At 45.9% G+C, this 19,015-nt stretch overlaps 1 protein-coding gene across 1 annotated transcript in view; it reads right to left on the bottom strand.

The window, feature by feature from the left end:
* The window catches only part of LOC146200883 (uncharacterized), a 43,975-nt gene extending 27,631 nt beyond the window's left edge, over nt 1-16,344 (bottom strand). Inside the window, exon 1 of the mRNA XM_084592458.1 lies at nt 16,144-16,344. Within this exon, the coding sequence (XP_084448584.1) occupies nt 16,144-16,344 (201 nt within the window). The remainder of the gene's footprint in view (nt 1-16,143) is intronic.
* Nucleotides 16,345-19,015: the final 2,671 nt, after the last annotated feature.

Raw genomic sequence — 19,015 nt, 5'->3', positions numbered from 1 at the left:
GTACAATCATTTCTGTGATACGATATCTTAATGGTCATGCGGCTTATATTTTAATCATTTATTTGTTTAATGATGGACAGAATGCGTAGGGAGACGAGGAGCTGCAGAAATAATGTATCCCGATGTAACAGGACTCACGTTACGAGACTTCACAAACAGCATTATGCGTTTGTTTGGAGGGAAGTATCGGCAGCTACAAGTGCCTATAATAAAATTCTATGCCTGTGATTCTTCATATGATAAAATCTTATAATTCTTAAAGCAGAGCATTTATTGTTTCATTTCAATGAAAACATTTCATAAGAGCAAATATCATGGAAACCTTGGGTTGCTTGTAACCGGCTAAAATGATTAAAGGTAAGGACGAAGTGATTCAGGCATTCCTTCAATGTAGTGACTACAGTAAGTGGGTAGAATTCAAGTCATTCAGAAACAAGTTTACAAGACTATCAGGAATTCGGAAGAAAATTAGTACAGAAGCATTTTTGACAATTCATGCCTCCATAAAAACGAGGTTATTTGGAATAAACTAAGCACGCGGTCTTAAGCCAGTAGCATGTATAAAACTTCATCGTCACTCTTACGTTAATACGGCTGCAATAAAGGGCGAAAAACTTGCGAACTCCTTCAATAATTTGTTTGTATAAAAGGGAACAAAACGAGCATTTATGCAGCAGCAACATATCCCCCAAGGTCTCAGCGTTCTTTGCTTTTTTTTTTTTTTTTAACCAACGTCTACTGCAGAAGTTGTAGCGATATGTTTGAGGGTATTAAAACAGCAATAGTCGGCAAGTCGATGACCTCTATATTAAGCATGTTAAGTACGTGCTAAGTATGATCGCGCCTATCATTTCGCACATATGCAACATAACGATCACTACTGGCATTTTCTACAGACAGCACGCTAATAGCCAAGGCTATTGTCATCCATAGGTGAACAAGGGGGAGGGGGGGGGGGGGTGAAACATTTTCTCTAAACATCATCCAGTCTGTTTTGGTGTATGATAAAGGGTTTGAAAAGGTAATTATTTCAAGAATAAAGAGTTTCTAGAGCAACGTGACCTCATAATAGGTCATCCATTTGGTTTTAGGAAATATCATCACACAAAAGCATTTCTGGTTCAGAAATATGTTACTCCTCAATGAGAACCGATTACATAATACGTATTATGCGTGAAAAAGCATGCCTTCTCCAAAATTATATTATTTCAACCTTTTCATGAGAAATAAATAAAGCTTAAAGAGTAATAATGACGCCTTTCTGTCTTCATGTAAATTTAAAACTCCCCCAGACAAGGGGTATGCATTAAGGGAGGCGCTATGTCCCGTTTTAACGCGACAGCGTCAAGGGCCCCGTTTCGCAGAAAAGTCGGTGTCGTCGTCGGCGGCCGCCGTCTCGCGTCGCCCGGCGTTGGCCGTGAGCGAAACATCCCAGAAGCATTAATAAATAAAAACGAGTAGGAAAAATCGCCGACCGGAGGAATCGAACGTGGGCCTCCGGGGATGGTTTGAAATGGACAAAGGCGCGTCTATTGATTGCGGTGTTGTCTCAGAAATTTTCATTAGAGAAGTGTATTGTGGAATATAATAATAATTATGAGCATGTAAATTACAGAATTCCAGAACACGCAGTTAAGCGAGTGGCAAATAACTTTTCTTCCTCTTCGCTTGGCGTGCACGCAGCGCCATCATGTGTGTGGCGCACGGAATAAGATAGTCAGAGCATGGCCTCCGTGATCTTAATCGCGCCGGCTCGGATCATCAACGATGTTGCCGACGAACTACGACGGCAACTTGAGGCACGCGCGTTTCGGCAAGATGGCTGGCAGCGCTTCTACGTCCCGGAAAGATTAATAAAGAAAAATGAGTATAGCAAGTTGCTCGATAACGCTATCGCGTTCCATTCTTAAATGCGAAGCTTAAGCGTGCTCCAATTTTTACTCGCTTCTGTATATGTGTGTGCATGTGGTTTTGGAGCCTTTAAATTGAAAATGATCAGTTGCCAACTAGCCAAACAACAAGTTCTTATACGTTATAAGGAATGAAGAAACATGGGAAGTGTCATACTCCAGAATTAAACATGGGCTCAATAGCATCGAAAATCGCCTTCCGAGACTATTAAACGAATTAATACATAATGAAATTGATCCGCAAACAGCAACTAAGGCTAATATATTCATTTCATCAACCAGTGTTGCAGCTTTGCGCTATGTCCGCCATCCTCATGAATAAAGTTTAACATCCATAATACGGTCATTTTGCCACACATTACGCTATTGTGGTTTCCATTTGAAAGTCCCGCGCTCCTTCCCCCTTTCTGGTGAGTAATTTTTATCATTGTCATGACTTAAGGTTCTGATAATAATCTGCGCAAAATGCTTTTCTTACTTTTACCTGAAACTTTAAATTTTATCTACCTATGCATGAGTACCTGAAAATGAGTCATATTTTTTTTTGCGCTGTTGCTGTAGAACTGTTCTGAACCACTGCCTTGTAAAGGGTCCGGGGCCCCACTCGAGCGTGCCGCAGAGCAGCTGTTTGTCCCCGTTCCCTGCATTTTTCTTTAAAAATGCTGAATAAAGATTGAATTGGTTTGATTAGTTAAAACATGGAAAAAGAATTGATGACATTTGGGCTCCACTTGGACTTCAGCAAAGCCTTTGACCGCGTTATTCACGCTGTTTTGCTGGGTAAAATAGAGCGTTATGGGTCCAGAGGAGAAGCGGATTTAATTTGTTCGTATCTTACGGGTCGATCATAACATACTGAAAAAACAAACAGAAATCGCGCTTTAAAGGTATGGTGTGAGGGGCGCGCCACAGAGATATATTTTGGAACTTATTCGTGTCCTATTTTACGGAAATGATATAGTGCAAATGAGCAAGACTTAAAAATTCTTTATCTACGCCGATGATATTACTCCGCCGTTTTTGCGGGAAAGGATCTATCACCCGTTATTACCGAGGCAGATGAATTTTGCTGTAGTTTATGTGAATGGGGCAAATCAAACTGTCTTGTTCTGAAGGAACCAAAAACTAAGTGTGTGTTGTTTCGTACGTTGGGGCAATACCACAGCCTTAAGGAAGGTGGTTTTTCCTGATCGGATCTTGCCTCAGCTCTCTGAAAGGATCCTGTGTAAGACGGGAAGGTCTGAGGAAAGATCGAGTAAACGTATGGTGCGAATAACTTACGTCCACGGCTTTTCACGTCGCCTAAAAAAAGGAAGGCGCGGTACGGAGTTAACGTTGTTTTCACCGAGAAGAATATGCTGGGTTATGTGTGTAGTGCTCTGCGCAACAGGCTTGAGCATGGTGGTGATAGTGCAAGGAGGGAATGCACGAAAGCCGACAGAAAGAGGCGTACACAGTGGTTGTGTATCCAGTTCCGCTTTCATGTGGCAAGAACTGCATCGGCTGGCCGATGTATCAATGAACGTCTGGCGGAACACTGTAGGTAGTTGAAAAGTGCTGTGTCCTCCAACCTCGCATTGCACTTTCGAGGTTGCAAAGATTGTTTTTCTTTGCTGAATAAAACAAGTATCTTGTTTAATCACAGTGAGAAGATATGTCGTGAGCTGGTGGTAGCTTACCTAATCAAAAAAGAAGCGGACGCGAGTTTGGCATCACCTTCGGCGACCGTATTTGAAAAGGAGATCGCTTTTTTACGTAGGTTCTTCAGTACGAGCGCAGGGTACGGGTAGTTGGTTTGATTCCATTTTTTTGTTTTCTTTAGCGGTTTTCGGTTTTTAGGCCATGTATTCCTATAGCAGGTGTGCGGAAATGTGGGTAGTGTTTCATTTTATTTCTTTTCTGTTTAGTTCACATATAAAGCTTCTTTCTGTAATCTCGTTCGATTTGTTCCTGTTGTTTCGCGCTTCCAAGTATGGATCCTCATCGACTAGATAAATTTTAAGATCTTATTTACGTTGGGAACACTAGGTCAGGTGCCTGAATGCGTTAGCCTTGGACCTTACATCGTTTGGACCGGAAAAGTGTGAAAACGCTTGGGATTATATTTAATGAGCTTATGTCCAAAAACCACTGCGCTCGGCTATTATTGTTTAAATTAAGTAAAACTGCGCGCATAATAATTTGGTACCGACATACTCTCTCAATGGCGATTAACAGATTGTTTATGATGCCCTTTTCAGCTCTTGTGTTATTGTGTGCTGGCATGGGGAAATACACAGCTGAAAACTTGCACCAACTCACAGTAGTCCAAACAAAGCAGTCCGCGCTGTATCAAATGCTCCTTATTTAGAACACAAAGCGCCTCTTTTAGAAAAATATCGAATCATTGGAGTTTGAGACTTGTCCATTCACCGCTCACACACTGCTGTCTTGCTGTGAGAAGATTGTTCAGGGCAAATCAGATGTGTTTTCACACTACAGTAAGATACCCTTTTCATCACCAACCTCCTTGGCATGCTCTCTTTTTACGCACAAAATAAGAAAAACAGAGAATTCAGCACACACTGCCAGCCGCTTTAAATTACTACGATTCACTATTCCTTGACATCACTTAGACGAACAAAAAGCCGGGCGAGTTGATTTGCTTTATTCATACTAAAATAGCGAAAATGAGACGAAGATGGACACTTGCAACAACACGAGCGCTGACACTGGACTAACAAAAAAAAAAAAAGACCTATCAAGTGTCCTTGAGTAATAGTTACAAACCATTTTTTTCTACAAGTACTCGCAAAAGCTTCCAGAATTCTTAGATAAGGACTACCCTACCAAACTACTGTATTTAAGTTTTTAATCAGCATTGAGGCTCCTTTTTCATTAGCTGTTACAGGCACTTTATGCCATTTTACGTGATGTGTAATACATTTCAATTCGTTATCATATATTACCTATGGTTGGTATAGAGCTTACAGTAAAACTGAATGTAACACATTTCCGCTGCTTATGGCTGGCTCGAGTGCAGTCCAGCTGCAATGAAGCTACGTTTTCTTCGTCCACGTTTTCTTCTTGTAAAATTGCGAAATAAAGGTACTTAAGGTGATTATTTGATTTAATTACAAAACTCAGGGTTGGCTTGCGAGATACGTTCTTAATTATAAACGTGCAGCCAAATGCACAATAGCGTGACAAAGGCTCCAAAGTCACTGGAAGTGTGCCTGCTGCCTACAATATTCGCTTGACATCCTGAGGTACAAAGTAAAAACAAAAATTACAAATTAATATTCTTTTTCTGCTGGAAATTATGTTGCCTTGTTGGCAACATATATAATAAGAACTGATTACATGATATGTAGTATGCATTCAACTGATTACATGATATGTATATAGTATGCATTCAAAGTTGTGCTGTTTACAAAATAATAGGATTTTAGCGTTTACATCCGATATTAATAAAGCTTAGAGGTCCCATAAAAAGCCTAAAGGGAGGCTAACTGATTGAACTCATGCTGTGCACAGGCCACTCGGAGTTATGAAATGTCCACCAGCGGTGCGAATCTACGTACCAGACCATGCAGTCATTACTGTTTTAAGCGCCGCTAGCTTTCCGCTTAAAATCGAAACATCAGCGCCGTGTCTACCATTGCGCTAACCTTATAGCCGCCGAGAACCACGGGTATGTACAGCGAGAATCGATCTTCCAGCGTCGTAACTGTCGTCGGTGCAGTAAAATCGTGGTCGCCCACTGGTATCGTTGTAGCGGGGTCTCCGTACGTCGATTGCAAGAAGCCTCGCCTCCGGAGGTCGCTGTCTAGTTTTCCCGACGGGGACTTGGCGACCGTCGTTGCGCCATCCAGGAGGATCTGGGCTGCGGCAAACGTCGGCGTGGGGACGGGGTGCGTGACTGCCGCTGGGAACTTGGCACCATGCGCTGCTGGGCTGAGTGGTCCTCAATCTCACGAGGTCGTTGGCCTAGTGGAGGGCGGCACATGTCGATGGGAAATCCGCGTAGTCCCAGGTGTCAATTGAGGCACTGGCGATACACGTGACCTGGTTCCCCGCAATGTAACCAGAGGCGCTGCCGATTTGAGCCGCACCACAGGCCCGCCTTCCACTGGGGTAGTCGTCGGTTGTCGGCGTACGGCTCAGTTTGTGCGGAATGCAGTGAGCCTTCATCAGGAGGCTGTAATGACATCGAAGCAAGCGCAGGGCGTCGCAACATATCTGCATAAGTTGCACGATGGTACTCCGTGGGAAAAAGTGGCGGATCAGCAGACGGTATCGAAGGCCTCAATGCTTGAAGCTCTTCACGGACAATGCTAGCTATAAAGCCGAGTGTCGGCTGGGGAGCACCGAAAAACGTATGGAGCTCTTCGCGTAAAACTGAGCAAATAATTTCGCGTAGATTCTGGGTGGCCCCGAAGGCCAAAAGCGGCTCCGCAACCGAAGCGGCAAGTACCGGCCTGTTGTAGGTGGTAGACCGCTGCTGGAGCATCTGCTCCAAAGTGCCAGCTTCCGCATGAAACCCGGCAACTGTGCTCGGTTGATTACGCACGAGACCAGCGAACAGTTATTCTTTAACGCCGCGCATAAGGTGGCGCACCGTTTTGTCTTCGGCCATGGCAGAGTCATATCGTCGGAAGAGCCGTGTCATGTCCTCCACATACGCTGTTACAGTCTCAGCATTTGCATGCGAGATCGTAAAGCTCTTTCTGCGCGTTATCGCCGATACGCGCTGGTAGAGGTCTCAAGGATGAGTCGGCAGAACTCGCGCCATGATGTTAGGGCGTCTTCTCGGTTCTCGTACCAAGTACGAGCGCCATCTGCCAGGCCGAAGACGACGTTTCTAGGCTAGGCGGCGTCGTCCCACTGATTAAATGAGGCAACCCGTTCAAACTGGATGAGCCAGTTTTCAACGTCTTCGGTCTGATTGCCGTAGAAGGGCTGACGCAGGTGTGGATTCTGCAAGGTGTAGTAACCTGTAGCTTGCATGACAGGTCGAGGGGCGGCTGCGGTACTGAACTCCAACAGCTCGTGCTGAGGGGCAGGCCTTGATTCCTCCGGCTAGCACAGTGCACAGGGGTGTATACTGGCACAGGTGTTGAATCCTGGGCGTGCGCAGGTACCTGGGACATATACTGCTATTGATAGTGAGCGCCGACAACAAAATATGTCACGGACAACAGGGCTAGACGTGACTAAACGACAGGGCGAAGCTGTACCAGCAGCCAGAGTATCGCACGCAGCGCGCGAGCAAACTTCAGCGTCCTCTTCTTCGAGGCGCCACCTAAGAACCTCACGAACACCTGGTGGCAATATAAAACCTAGTTACATGTTAGCAAAATACATTTAGGATCATTTAGGCTCACATTAGCCAGGAATTTGTGTCTATTAAGAGTGGACGGTAAGTTGTGTTTTAGTGTTTGTAGTTTATAATTGTTTCGAAAGTATGGAATAAACCAGATATTGGAATTACGGGTGCAGATTAGATTTGATGCTGCCCTTAAATGCGCCGTGCTTTTAAGAAATCCCTGAAAGCTGGAGATGAATGGCAAAACGAGCGCAAAATTCAAAAAATATACACATTTTCAAAACGGAATATCTGATAATTCTGGAAGGAAGTTCGTGTCGAAGGGAGATAAGGAAGGTTAGCAATATAGCGAATCCTTTTCTTCCGTGAAACCAGTATTTTTGTTTTATTTGTTTTTGTTTTTGAAAATACTTGATCAACAGCACCGGCTTTGCACATTATATATGCTCAATTTTATGGAAATAAAAACATTCATGGGAGTACAGATTAAGACCATATTTTTTTACCCTCGCATACATGCTGCTGGCGCGCTCCTACTCTCAACACTGTTGTATCTAGAAGCTAGGCTTAGGAACAAGAGACGTTATTACGAGGTGCAAGCTCGCAGCCTCAAACCAACAACTCCCGTACATGGAGAACGTGCGCTGTCTTATACCTGCGTGAGCTGCCGGCGCATGCGCAGACAGACATGACAAACGCGACCAGCCATGACAATACAAAGCGAGCGTCCTTCTCGGGATACAACACAACGCTATAAAACTCACTTCCTTTTACAGTTCTAAACGATCCGGCGGCCGTCGCTGTCCAGTGCTCCTTTGCAGTGGCACTGGTTGGTCGCCTCTTGTTTGGTGTGCTGGAAACGGTGACGGGGTTGATCCAGCGGATGAATGAAGCCCTACGTGTGATCCATGAGGCAGGTCCACCTCAGGAACTGATCCTGCACTCGACTTGATGCAGGATCGTCGCAGGTGGTCAGCGTGCACAAACCGCACTTTGTTTCACACACACTAAATATGTTGGTGATATCACTCGCGTAACCAGGCCACTATTTCACCACGTCATCACGCACCGAGCGAACCCACACACGATCATCAAAAGCAAACAACCTCTGCACACCTCAGCGTTTATCAGCAGACGTTTTTACTTTGTCAGCCTTCGTACTCAGTGCCTCTATAGTGCTCGGTTTTAGCAACGACAAGCGAGTTCGCAGTTTCCTTCGCAGAAATAATTCGGCGGGTGTTCTTCCCATGAAAGTATGCGGTGTAGTTCTATAAGAGAAAGCGAAGTTGTTACTGCAGCTGCTTAAGCAATGTCTTCTTGACTGTTTGCACTGCACGCTCTGCCGCTTCATTACAATGTGGGTGGTAGGGTGGCGTGAGTGTATACTTTACTCCGTTTGCTTTAAGAAGTTCTTTGAATTCCGCTGCTCGAAACTGCAGACCATTATCGGTTACTAGTTCTACCGGCAACCCACATGAAGCAAACCAGGAACGAACACATTCAACCGTTTTGGCAGCAGTTGTCACTATCACAGCTTTGATTTATAACTATTTGGAGTATGCATCAATCGCGACAAGGAACAATCTGCCTTTTTCTTCCGCGAAATCCAAATGTATACGCTCCTATGGGTTTTGACATAGTAGCCAGGGTCAGGACTGACATATCTGACAATTCCGCACACATTGCTTGAGGGCATGATCATTGCCAGACCCCCACCAGTGGATCCTGCTACAGCTTTCATTCTGGTTATGCCCAGATGTTGTTCATGCAATACATACAGCATCTGGTTCTGGAGCGTCTCGGGAATGACTACTCTGTTGGTCCATACCAGGCATTCATTGTCTGTACTGAGCTCAAATCACCGAATGAAAAATGGTTTCAACTGATTGGACACAGTTCTTTGCCAGCCATACCATATCATGTTCTAAACGACGCTCAGCAGTTTATCTCGCCAGTTTCGCGTTCAACATCCTTTGCCGTCACAGGCAACTCATTCAGAGACGAAACATAAGATTTCCTCACACTGGTCCCCGAGTCGGGTAGTGGCAAGCAAGACAAGATATCCGCACGACTGATAGCAGATCCCGGCTTCTGCTTTATCTGGTAACGATAGTTCGCCACAAATGCAAGCTACCGAAGCACTCTTGTAGTGGCTACCGTGCTTCCCTGCCATTTCGGATCAAACAGATTAGTCAGTGGCTGGTGTTCAGTCAAAATGTTAAACATCCGTCCGTACAAGTACTTGTGAAATTTTTTCACAGCAAACATAATGCTCAGGGCTTCTTCTTCTATTTGTCCGTATAGTTCCTTTCGGCTGATGACATGACCGAGACACAAAGACTATGAATTTTTTATTGCCGTTTTCGACGTGCGACAATACTGCGCCGAGTCCGTACTCGGAGGCATCATAGGTGATCGGCATTTCCTTTTAACATTATAAGGCGTCAAGACAATTTTATCAGACAACTGTTCTGGCTAATGTGAAAGCCTCGTCACACTGACGCGGAGCAAGTCGTGAAGTGGTTCAAGGACCGTTGCCAAATTTGGCAAAAAATTTGGCATAAAAGATTATCATGCCCAAAGCCGCTTTCAACTGTGTCACGTTGGTCGGCAGGGGCGCTTTTTTGATGACCACCAACTTTTCCGGCGTCGGATGAAGGCCATCCTTATCACTTTCATGTCCCAAGTACGTTATGCGTTGCTAAAACAAAGCGCACTTTTTCTCATTCACACGTATACCGTGTTCGCTCAGACGCTGTAGGACCCGTTCCGCTCTTTCGTAAGCCAGCCTATAGTTCTCGCCTGTGATGATTACGTCATCCAAGTAGCAGGCCGTACCCAGCATAACATGAACTATTTGGCCCATGACAGCTTTGAACTCTGCTGGTGTACATGATATGCCATACGGCAAGCGACGAAACCTAAAAAGGCCCACGTGCGTGTTAATAGTCAGCAGTTCTTGAGCTCCAGCTGCAGGTACGCCTTTGACAGGTCAAGAACAGAAAACACTGTTCCCCCTTGTAAGGTTGCTAAAATGTATTCGGTCAGCGACAAGGGATAACGCTCAGCCTCAACTACCGGGTTTAAGGTGACCCGGTAATTGCCCCAAAGACGCAGCTCTTTGCTGTTCTTTTTAGGAACTATGACCAGGGGCGTTGTCCAACTACTATGCCTGACCCGATAGATGACACCAGCTTTCTCTAAATTCTCCAATTCATGCTCGACGTACTCGCGTAAAGCGGGCGGAACTGGTCTTGCTTTAGCAAACACAGGGCGCGCATTTTCTTTCAAGACATTGCTAGCTTTGAAACTTTTGTTATCACCGAAACCAGAGTCAAACACATGGCGGTATTTGTTGTGAAGGACGTCTCACTTTCCACTCTCTGCACAGTCATTATCTCGTGCCAGTCAAGGTCATTTTTTAAAAGCCATTCTCGACCTACCAACGTGGGCATTCTCGGACCCTCCGTTTCTTTTGCAATAACTAGCGGCAGATCAAAACATTCATCCCGATACTGCAATTTGGCGTCCATGACTCCAGCAATAGGCACAGGCGTTCCATTGTATGTGACCAATTTCACATTAGCTTTTCTTAAACAAGTATGAGGAAAGTGTTTCGCTCACTTCTTTTCAGACATAATTGATACAGCTGCACCTGTGTCTATTTCTATTTGAATTGCTCTGTCATTTATTGTAACCACAATAGCAATGGCTGACGCGCCAGCCTTCTGGTTAGTGTGACAAAGAGACAGCGGCTCATTAGTGTTATCACCCGACTCTACAGAGTCCACTACCTTAGATCTGCACAAATTTGCAACGCGAGCACCTCTTTCACATTGGTAGCAGCGTCTGTTTACAAAAGTGCAACTCACTGGTGCAACTCACTGTTTACAAAAGGTGCAACTCCCTCATCAGTGACAGGGTGCGTTAGTTGCTTGCGACTCATTGCTACGAACGCTTGCTCTAGCTCCTTGCTTGATAGCCATTTATCCGTTATGCGCTTTCCGTTGTTTCACGGTCGTCTGCTTCCAGTAGACATCGGTGCTGTCCGACGCTGCTGCTTAGTTGCTCGACGATTGCAGCATGTCCTTAGAGTCCTGGCTTGCGGCTTCCATGGATATGGCCTCACACACGCTCGGTTCCTTAATATTTCATCGTCAGGAAGTGGCAGCAGTCGGCATCGTATTGCTTCGGAGCGCAATCGCGCGACGAGCCGGTTACGCAGAGCCTCGCTCAGAAACGTACCGAATTCGCAGGTTGCCGCTAGCCTCTTCTTCATCATCATCATGGTCTGGTTTGGTTTGATTTTGTGGGGATTAACGTCCCAAAGTGACTCAGGCTATGAGAGACGCCGTAGTGGAGGACTCCAGAAATTTCGACAACCTGGGGTTCTTTAACGTGCACTGACATCGAACAGCACACGAGCGCCTTGCTTTTAGCCTCCTCCGAAAAGCGGCCGCCGAGGCCGGGATTCAATCCCGCTTCCTTGGGAAGAGTAGTCGAGCGCCATAACCACTGCGCCACCTCGGCGGGGTACTTCATAATCATCATCATCATCATCAGCCTGACTATACCCACTGCAGGGCGAAGGCCTTTCCCATATTTCGCCAATTAACCCAGTTCTGTGCTAGCTGCATCCACTTCACCCCTGCGAATTTCTTAACCTCATCCGCCGACCCAACTTTCTGCCGTCCCCTACTACGCTTTCCTTCGCTTGGAATCCAGTTTGTTACCCTAAGCGACCATCGGTTATCCTCTCTTCGCACTACATGCCCTGCCCATGCCCATTTCTTCTTCTTGATTTCCACTAGAATGTTAGTAACTTGAGTTATTTCTCTGACCCACTCTGCACGCTTCCTATTAATGTTTCGCCTACCATTTTTCATTCCATACCACTCTGCGTTGTCCACAACTTAAGTAAAACCCTATCGGTTAGCCTCCACAATTCAGCCCCATAGGTGAGTACAGGTAAGATGCAACTGTTGTATACTTTCCTCTTGAGCGATACCGGTAAGCTGCTAGTCATAATCTGCGAGTGCTTGCCAAATGCGCTCCATCCCAATCTTATTCTTCTTGTTATTTCCTTTTCAAGGTCCGGATCTGCGATTACTACCTGTCCTAAGTAGACATATTCGCTTACTACTTCCAGGGCTACTGTAAACTGCTGTTCCTTCCCGAAGCTGAAAAACCTTAGTTTTCTCCATATTGATTTTCAATTCTACCTTTCTGCTTTCCCTTTCTACACCACCAATTGTTCTTTGCAGTTCATCTCTTGAGTTACTGGCAATGTCATCAGCAAATTGCAGATTACTGAGGTATTCTCCATCTCCCCTTATCCCTAAATATTCCCATCCAAGTCTCTGAATATTTCTTCTAAGAAAGCTGTGAAAAGTAATGTGGAGATCGTGTCCCCTTGCCTAACACCTTTCTTTATGGGGATTTTGTTACTTTCTTTAAGCAGAATTATGGTTGCTGTGCAGCCACTATATATATCTTCCAGCACTTTCACGTACGGCTCGTCTATCCCCTGATTTCGCAATGCCTGCATCACCACCGAGGTTTCTACTGAGTCAAATGCTTTTTCGTAATCACTGAATGCTATGTATTGTAAGGGCTGGTTATATTCCGAGCATTTTTCTATCACCGGGCTGATGGTATGGATATGATCGATAGTAGAGTACAATTTTCGAAAACCATCTTGATCCTTTGCTTGATTGCAGTCTAAGGTTGTCCTGATTCTATTAGCGATTACCTTATTAAATACGTTATACGTAACAGACTGTAAGCTGATTGGTCTGTATGTTTAAGGTCTTTAGCATCCCCTTTCTTATGAATGAGGATAATGTTTGCATTCTTCCATGGTTCCGGTATCGTTTATGATACCAGGCACTGCGTACACAACGTGGCCAGTTTTCTAGTACAATATCCCCATCCTCTCCAGCTGCTTTCCCTCTTGTCATAGAGTCTATTGCTTTCTTAACCTTGTCCTTCGTCACTGGGGGAACGTCTGACTGTTTTTCTCTACCACCAATCTCAGTACGGTCTTCACTATTTTGGCTATTGTCGAGATCAGTATAGAACTCATCGCCTACTTCGACTATCCTGTCCACATTCGTAATGACGTTGTCCGCCTTGTCCCTTAGCGCATACATCTGATTTTTGCCTATTCCCAATGTCTTCTGAACCGCTTTAAGGCTTCCTGCGTTGTTTACAGCATGCGCAATTTTCTCCATGTTATACTTCCTTATATCGGCCACTTTGCGCTTATTGATTAGCTTTGATATCTGCATATTCTATCTGGTCTGTTGGATTGGATGCTTTCATACTCTGAGCTTCTTAACCAAATCTTTCGTCTCCTTTGACAGCTTATCGGTATCCTATCTAACTATCCTACCGCCTACATCTAAAGCGCACTCCGTAATGATATCTCTAAAATTATTGTTTATTGCTTCTGGGGTAATGTCGCCATCTTCGGTTGGAGCTGATTATCTATCCTGTAGCGAGATCCTGAACTCTTCTGCCCTCCCCCTCACCGCTAATTCATTGATGGTATTCTTTCTTACTAATCGTTTGCGTTCCTTTTTCAGATTTGGATTAATTCGGAACCTCACCATCCTGTGGTGACTGCGTCACACTTTCCCGATTACCTCTACATCTTGCATAATGGCGGGGGTTGAACACAGTATGAAGTCAATTTCATTTGCAGTCTCCCCGTTAGGGCTTTTACCTTTCCATTTCCGGTCCTTCCGTTTGCTGAAGAAGGCATTCATGATTGTTAGATTAGTACAGAGTTATGTGTCTTTACTTTTCACAGTGCCAATTCTACATAGAAGCTCTCAACTGTCTGGTCATCTCAACTACATGTAGGTGCATAGGCCTGTGCAACCTTCAGTTTTACCGCTTATTAGGGCTAATTACGATGCACTGCAACCCTCTCGATAGTACTATAGAATTGATCTATATTACCCACTATATACTTATTGAGAAGGAAACCTACTCCTAGTTTTCGCCTCTCCGGTAAACCTCGATAACAATGTACATGGCCATTCTTCAGTACAGTATATGCGTCATTCGGCCTCCTAACCACGCTAAGCCCTATGACATCCCATTACATACCCTCTAGTTCCTCTAACAGCACTGCTAAACTAGCGTCACTACCTAGGAGTCTAGCGTTAAGCGTTGCCAGGGTCAGTTTACAATGACGGCCTGTCCAGCGGAGCCAGGAATTCTTAGCACCGTCTGCTGCGTCACCGGTTTGACCACCGCCGTGGTCATTTGTTCCGCAGCCGCTGGTGACTGAGGGCCGGGGTTTTATTGGACTAATCATGAAACGTTGCGGCCAATTACTGCTCCAGGGTGGCCAACTCCTGTTCTGGTGAGGTAATGCGTTGCCGGAGGTGTTCACCGGCATCAGGTCGCACTCCAAACCTGTTTATGCAATTCCATCAACACGCGGATTTTGTTTTTGTTTGCTTTTCTTATCCGGTGGAGAATTGCGCTGAACCGGGATTCGAGCCCCGGTTCACTTGCATGCGAGGCGGATGTTCTACCTTTATGCTACCGCTGCACCGCTTCAGAGCCGCTTAGATTAGATTAGAGCCTCTAATTCGACTATAAAATTGGCGATTTTCTCATGGGTTTCCTGCTTGCGCTGGTTTTACCGATACTGTTCGGTGACAAGCGAGCGTTTGGTAGTGTAGTGTTTCTTAAGCCCACTTACTACTTCACTTGAATGAAGACGTCGCCGGCGTTTGTGGCAGCAGTAAGCTCCGGAGCATAATATAGGCCTTCTTGCCTATAGCCGTTAAGAAAACTTGCAATTTCTTGTCATCTGTGACATCGTTGGCAGCAGCGGGTAACCCGAAGCAATCCAGGTACACTTCGAAGTCGCCGATGTCTGGCTAGAACTCTGGTAGCTTCCCGACGGTGTTGGTCATCCTAGCAGCCTGGCTATATAATTCCATCCTCGTCGCCACTAGTGTCCAGACGCCAGGTCAAAGAACAGGATGCTTTATTACGAGGTGCAAGCTCGCAGCCTCAAATAAACAACTCCCGTACATTGTTGTTGTTGTTGTGGCTGTAGGAAGAAAGAAAAAAAAAGCACGTGCCTGCTACTGGCTCTGTAGCCGAGACACCTCTGCTGCCCCGTGTGGACAGAAGAGAAAATAGAGAAGAAAGAAAAGGAAGAGGGAGAGAAAGACGCGCGCCACAATCACAGCCGTCATCCACCACCGAAGCAGGGAGGGGGGTGCAATGACGGCCTACAACAGATGAAATTCGATTGCAGGTTTGCCCCCGCCGCAAGCGGCGGTTACCTACCTGTCCCAGCCCCATCAGGGCCAGGATCAGCCACCACCTCTCTCTCTCTCCCGCACATGGAGAGCACGCGCTGTCTTATGCCAGGACAGCGCGGACATACACCAGGACGCCTTTGAACTGCTTTTAATCCTCGGCTGTCCCTACGTCTATCAGTATACCAACATGACGCTCAATCTCTACCGCGCGCGCCCCTCACAAACATCATTTTCCTTCTCTTTGTTCTTATTGCAGATTCCTATGCGAATCTGCAACACGCTCTGCGCCCAAAGGTAAGCAATACCTAGAAGCTGGAATAGAGTCACACCTTAATGGTATCTGATGACCGCCATGGTGAAGTCGGTACTAACATCTCGCTCGTCAATGATAACCTGAGATAATCTACGAAAACCGGCTTCCAACTTCCTCAACAAGCGTACCAACAGAGCAGAACTAGGAGGGGCATGGCAGAACACCTTAAAATCGTACACTGTAGCCTACACACGAATCCAAGTTTTTCCGCACTGTCTGCTATACGCGCCGCAACAGACTGCGCTGATTCGTCGGGCTGAGTGACCACGATACATCAATTCCTTGATTCATGTAACAGCACACTATGTACTACGGCACCGGGGTAGTGGGAGCTATTGTGATGATTATCTGCAGTAGGTGGATGGCGTCCAAGATGTTGTCGCAAGAGCTGCACACCCGAAGGTCATTGCGCTTGTCCAGCATCGGCTTCAGTTTCGCGGTGTGGTCCCTTTGGTGGTTGTAACTGTTTGAGGTATCATCGGTATCATCGCTGATCTGCTTGAGCGTTGTCGTAGCCATGGACCCTCGTTAAATCCCGCACGATGTCCAGAGGTTCCGGTTCTGTTGAGCGACGACCAGAATACCACCTCTCCAGGTACCGGCTTTGATACCAACTGCACTACTTCCAGGTGAAATGCTACTTTCGGGAGACATGTTTACTCAGCTGCTCCGAGTTTTCTGGAAGAGCGAAATTCTCGGTGCCGAGAGCTGTGATAGTTTTATCTGGTTAGGCTGGATCTTTGACTTGAGGCTCACTTTGATAGATTCACGCGTGCTCTGCCTTTTTCTTCATGACTTATCATGTAGAGCTCTCGGTGCCAATATGAAAACGTTGGCGCACCAGCAACAGTACGCAGGACTGGAAATACACAGCTGCAGCTCGACGTTTTGGCGGACACCTTTGACGTCAGCACTGACATACGCACTCACTCTGGATCAACACAGCACTCTGACAAAGCACTCTCGGTTTCCACAGTGTTCTTTTTCTGCGCCCTGGCTTTGTTTCCTTTCTGTGCTTGTGGATACTCAGCCTCCACTTTTCCAGGCTGTTCGATTGTTTGTTATCTTTCTTCTTTTCTTGCGCAGTGCATAAGTGCTTGCTGCATTGCCCGACATCGTTCTTTTCTTTGTGCAAAACCACTGGAGGCAAGCTTTTCGTTTGCTACCTCGGCCTCTTTCTTGAACTTTACAGAAGTCGGTGTGCCACCTAGAGTCATTATCGAGGCGTCTTTCTTCCGCACATATTTTCAGAAGTTCCACTTGTGCATTCTTCAAGGTAGGCTTTCTGCTGATGGCTCTCCTTTTCTTGCACAGAGCCATTGAATGCACTTCCGTCTTTCTCGATTGCTTGCTTGTGGACTTGTTTGGATTCTCGCTCCAAGGGTATGTCATGAGGTACAGGATCAAGATGTTGCGCTCCTTAAAAGTCTTCTTCCGATGACATTCCGAAAACAATCTCGCTTGTAAACTGCGCAGGATCATCCGCGCGCCGTTCAACGCGTGTAGCTGGCTCGATGCTTTCTTTACTGTCGGGAGCCCCGTCTGGGTAGGTTGGTGATAGCCATACGTTTGGCCGGAAGGTGTTTCTCACTGCATGGTAGCCGCTCCTCTGTGAATGTTGACATCGCACTGCGACCATTTAAAGTCACTCTTATCAATGAATTTCTGCGATGCTTCGTTTTACTGTGCTTCCTTCGTAGATGCCTTAAGAGGTTGACTCGAATAAATGAAAATCGGGCATCGCCGTGAACACGGTGGCAATAACGACTTGCCTCTCTTTAAGCTCAATGACAGAATCGTTGGTTAAGTCAATAGGTGGTTCGGTGAACATTTCCGGTAAAGCAGCGCTCGTAAACAATACAGCTTCTGCAGGGAGCTCATCTACTGGCTTCGTGAAATGACGGCTGTCGGCAGCAGGAGTAGGCGCCTGAAGGCCCTCGATGTGGCGGCTGAAGAGCCTCATTGTCTATGTCGCAGTCTCCCCGTACTCCTTTACAGCTGTGACACCTTGTACACAAGAGTCGACTTTGGAAGCATTCGTTTTCTCATTCAGAATGTGCAGGCCGTCGTTGCAGCTTTTTAGTCTGGCATAAATAAGCTTTAGGTCAAGAACAGTCCATTCGGTCGGTTTTAGTAAATTACTCGCCTCATGGTAGAACCGGGACTGAAAATCTTTTTGAATGACGCGCTTCCTCATGATGTGCTCTATGTCGTATCGCTGAAGCCCTCCTCTCTGTCCGAGGAGGTTCGATGGTGGAGCTACTGATATCTTCCTGGACGGTCATTGGATTTCTTGTAACCTCCAAAAAAATCGATAGAGCAGCTCACATTACCTCCTGGGTTTCGGCACCAAAAATATAGGAGAAGCAGGGCACACACCAGGACGCCTTTGAACTGCTTTTAACCTCGGCTGTTCCCACGTCTATCAATATGTCAACATGCCGCTCATTCTCTACCGCGCGCGCCCCTCGCAAATCTCGTCTTTCTTCTCTTTGTTCTTATTACAGATTCCTATGCGAATCTGCAACAATATCTACACGTTTGTTTTACTTGTTTATTTTGCGTACAAGGATGTAGGTTCAGAAGGGAAAATGTTTGGGCGCGTTGGTTCATCGTCAACAAAGCAAAGTGCAATAAACGACAGAGGACGAGGCTAGGGCAGGAAATGCGCTACTATCAACAAATGTTTATGGCTGTTCCGCGGAAGATAACATTGCATTCTTGAGTTGCGTCGTGGAGTCTTTTGCAAAACACGGGAACTACCTATTAGTATAGGCTATATTTTTCTTGACGCCGTTGATAATGTTATCAAAATACACGTGTTGGGATGGGCTCCTGGAATTTGGCTGCGATCATTCCCAAAAGAAAATTTCAGCTTACAGCCAAACATATTAACGCAATGAGGCACGCATATACTGTCTTCGCCATTCTTCTAAGGCATGTAAAAAAAATTCCCAACGTACTCACCTTAGTGACCGGCGGAATCGTAGTCTCCTCGGGGCGACGAGGGAAAATCTCATGATCCCCAAATACCTTGGGGAGATCGCAGTCTGTCGCCACACAAGAATAAAAACTAGCATATTTGCATATGCGACAGTGGCTTGAAACAGCAATGAAAATTCTGGTTCGTTCGGCTATTGCACGCCAATTAGCAGCGAACAAACGATAGACCACTGGCATCAAGGAAACT

The sequence above is a fragment of the Amblyomma maculatum genome, chromosome 2 (assembly GCF_055883805.1).
Source record: "Amblyomma maculatum isolate TAMU_Amacu chromosome 2, ASM5588380v1, whole genome shotgun sequence".
Taxonomy (NCBI): Eukaryota; Metazoa; Arthropoda; class Arachnida; order Ixodida; family Ixodidae; genus Amblyomma; species Amblyomma maculatum.
The sequence above is the reverse complement of the archived record's forward strand: the minus strand, read 5'-3'. Positions and strand labels throughout refer to the sequence as shown.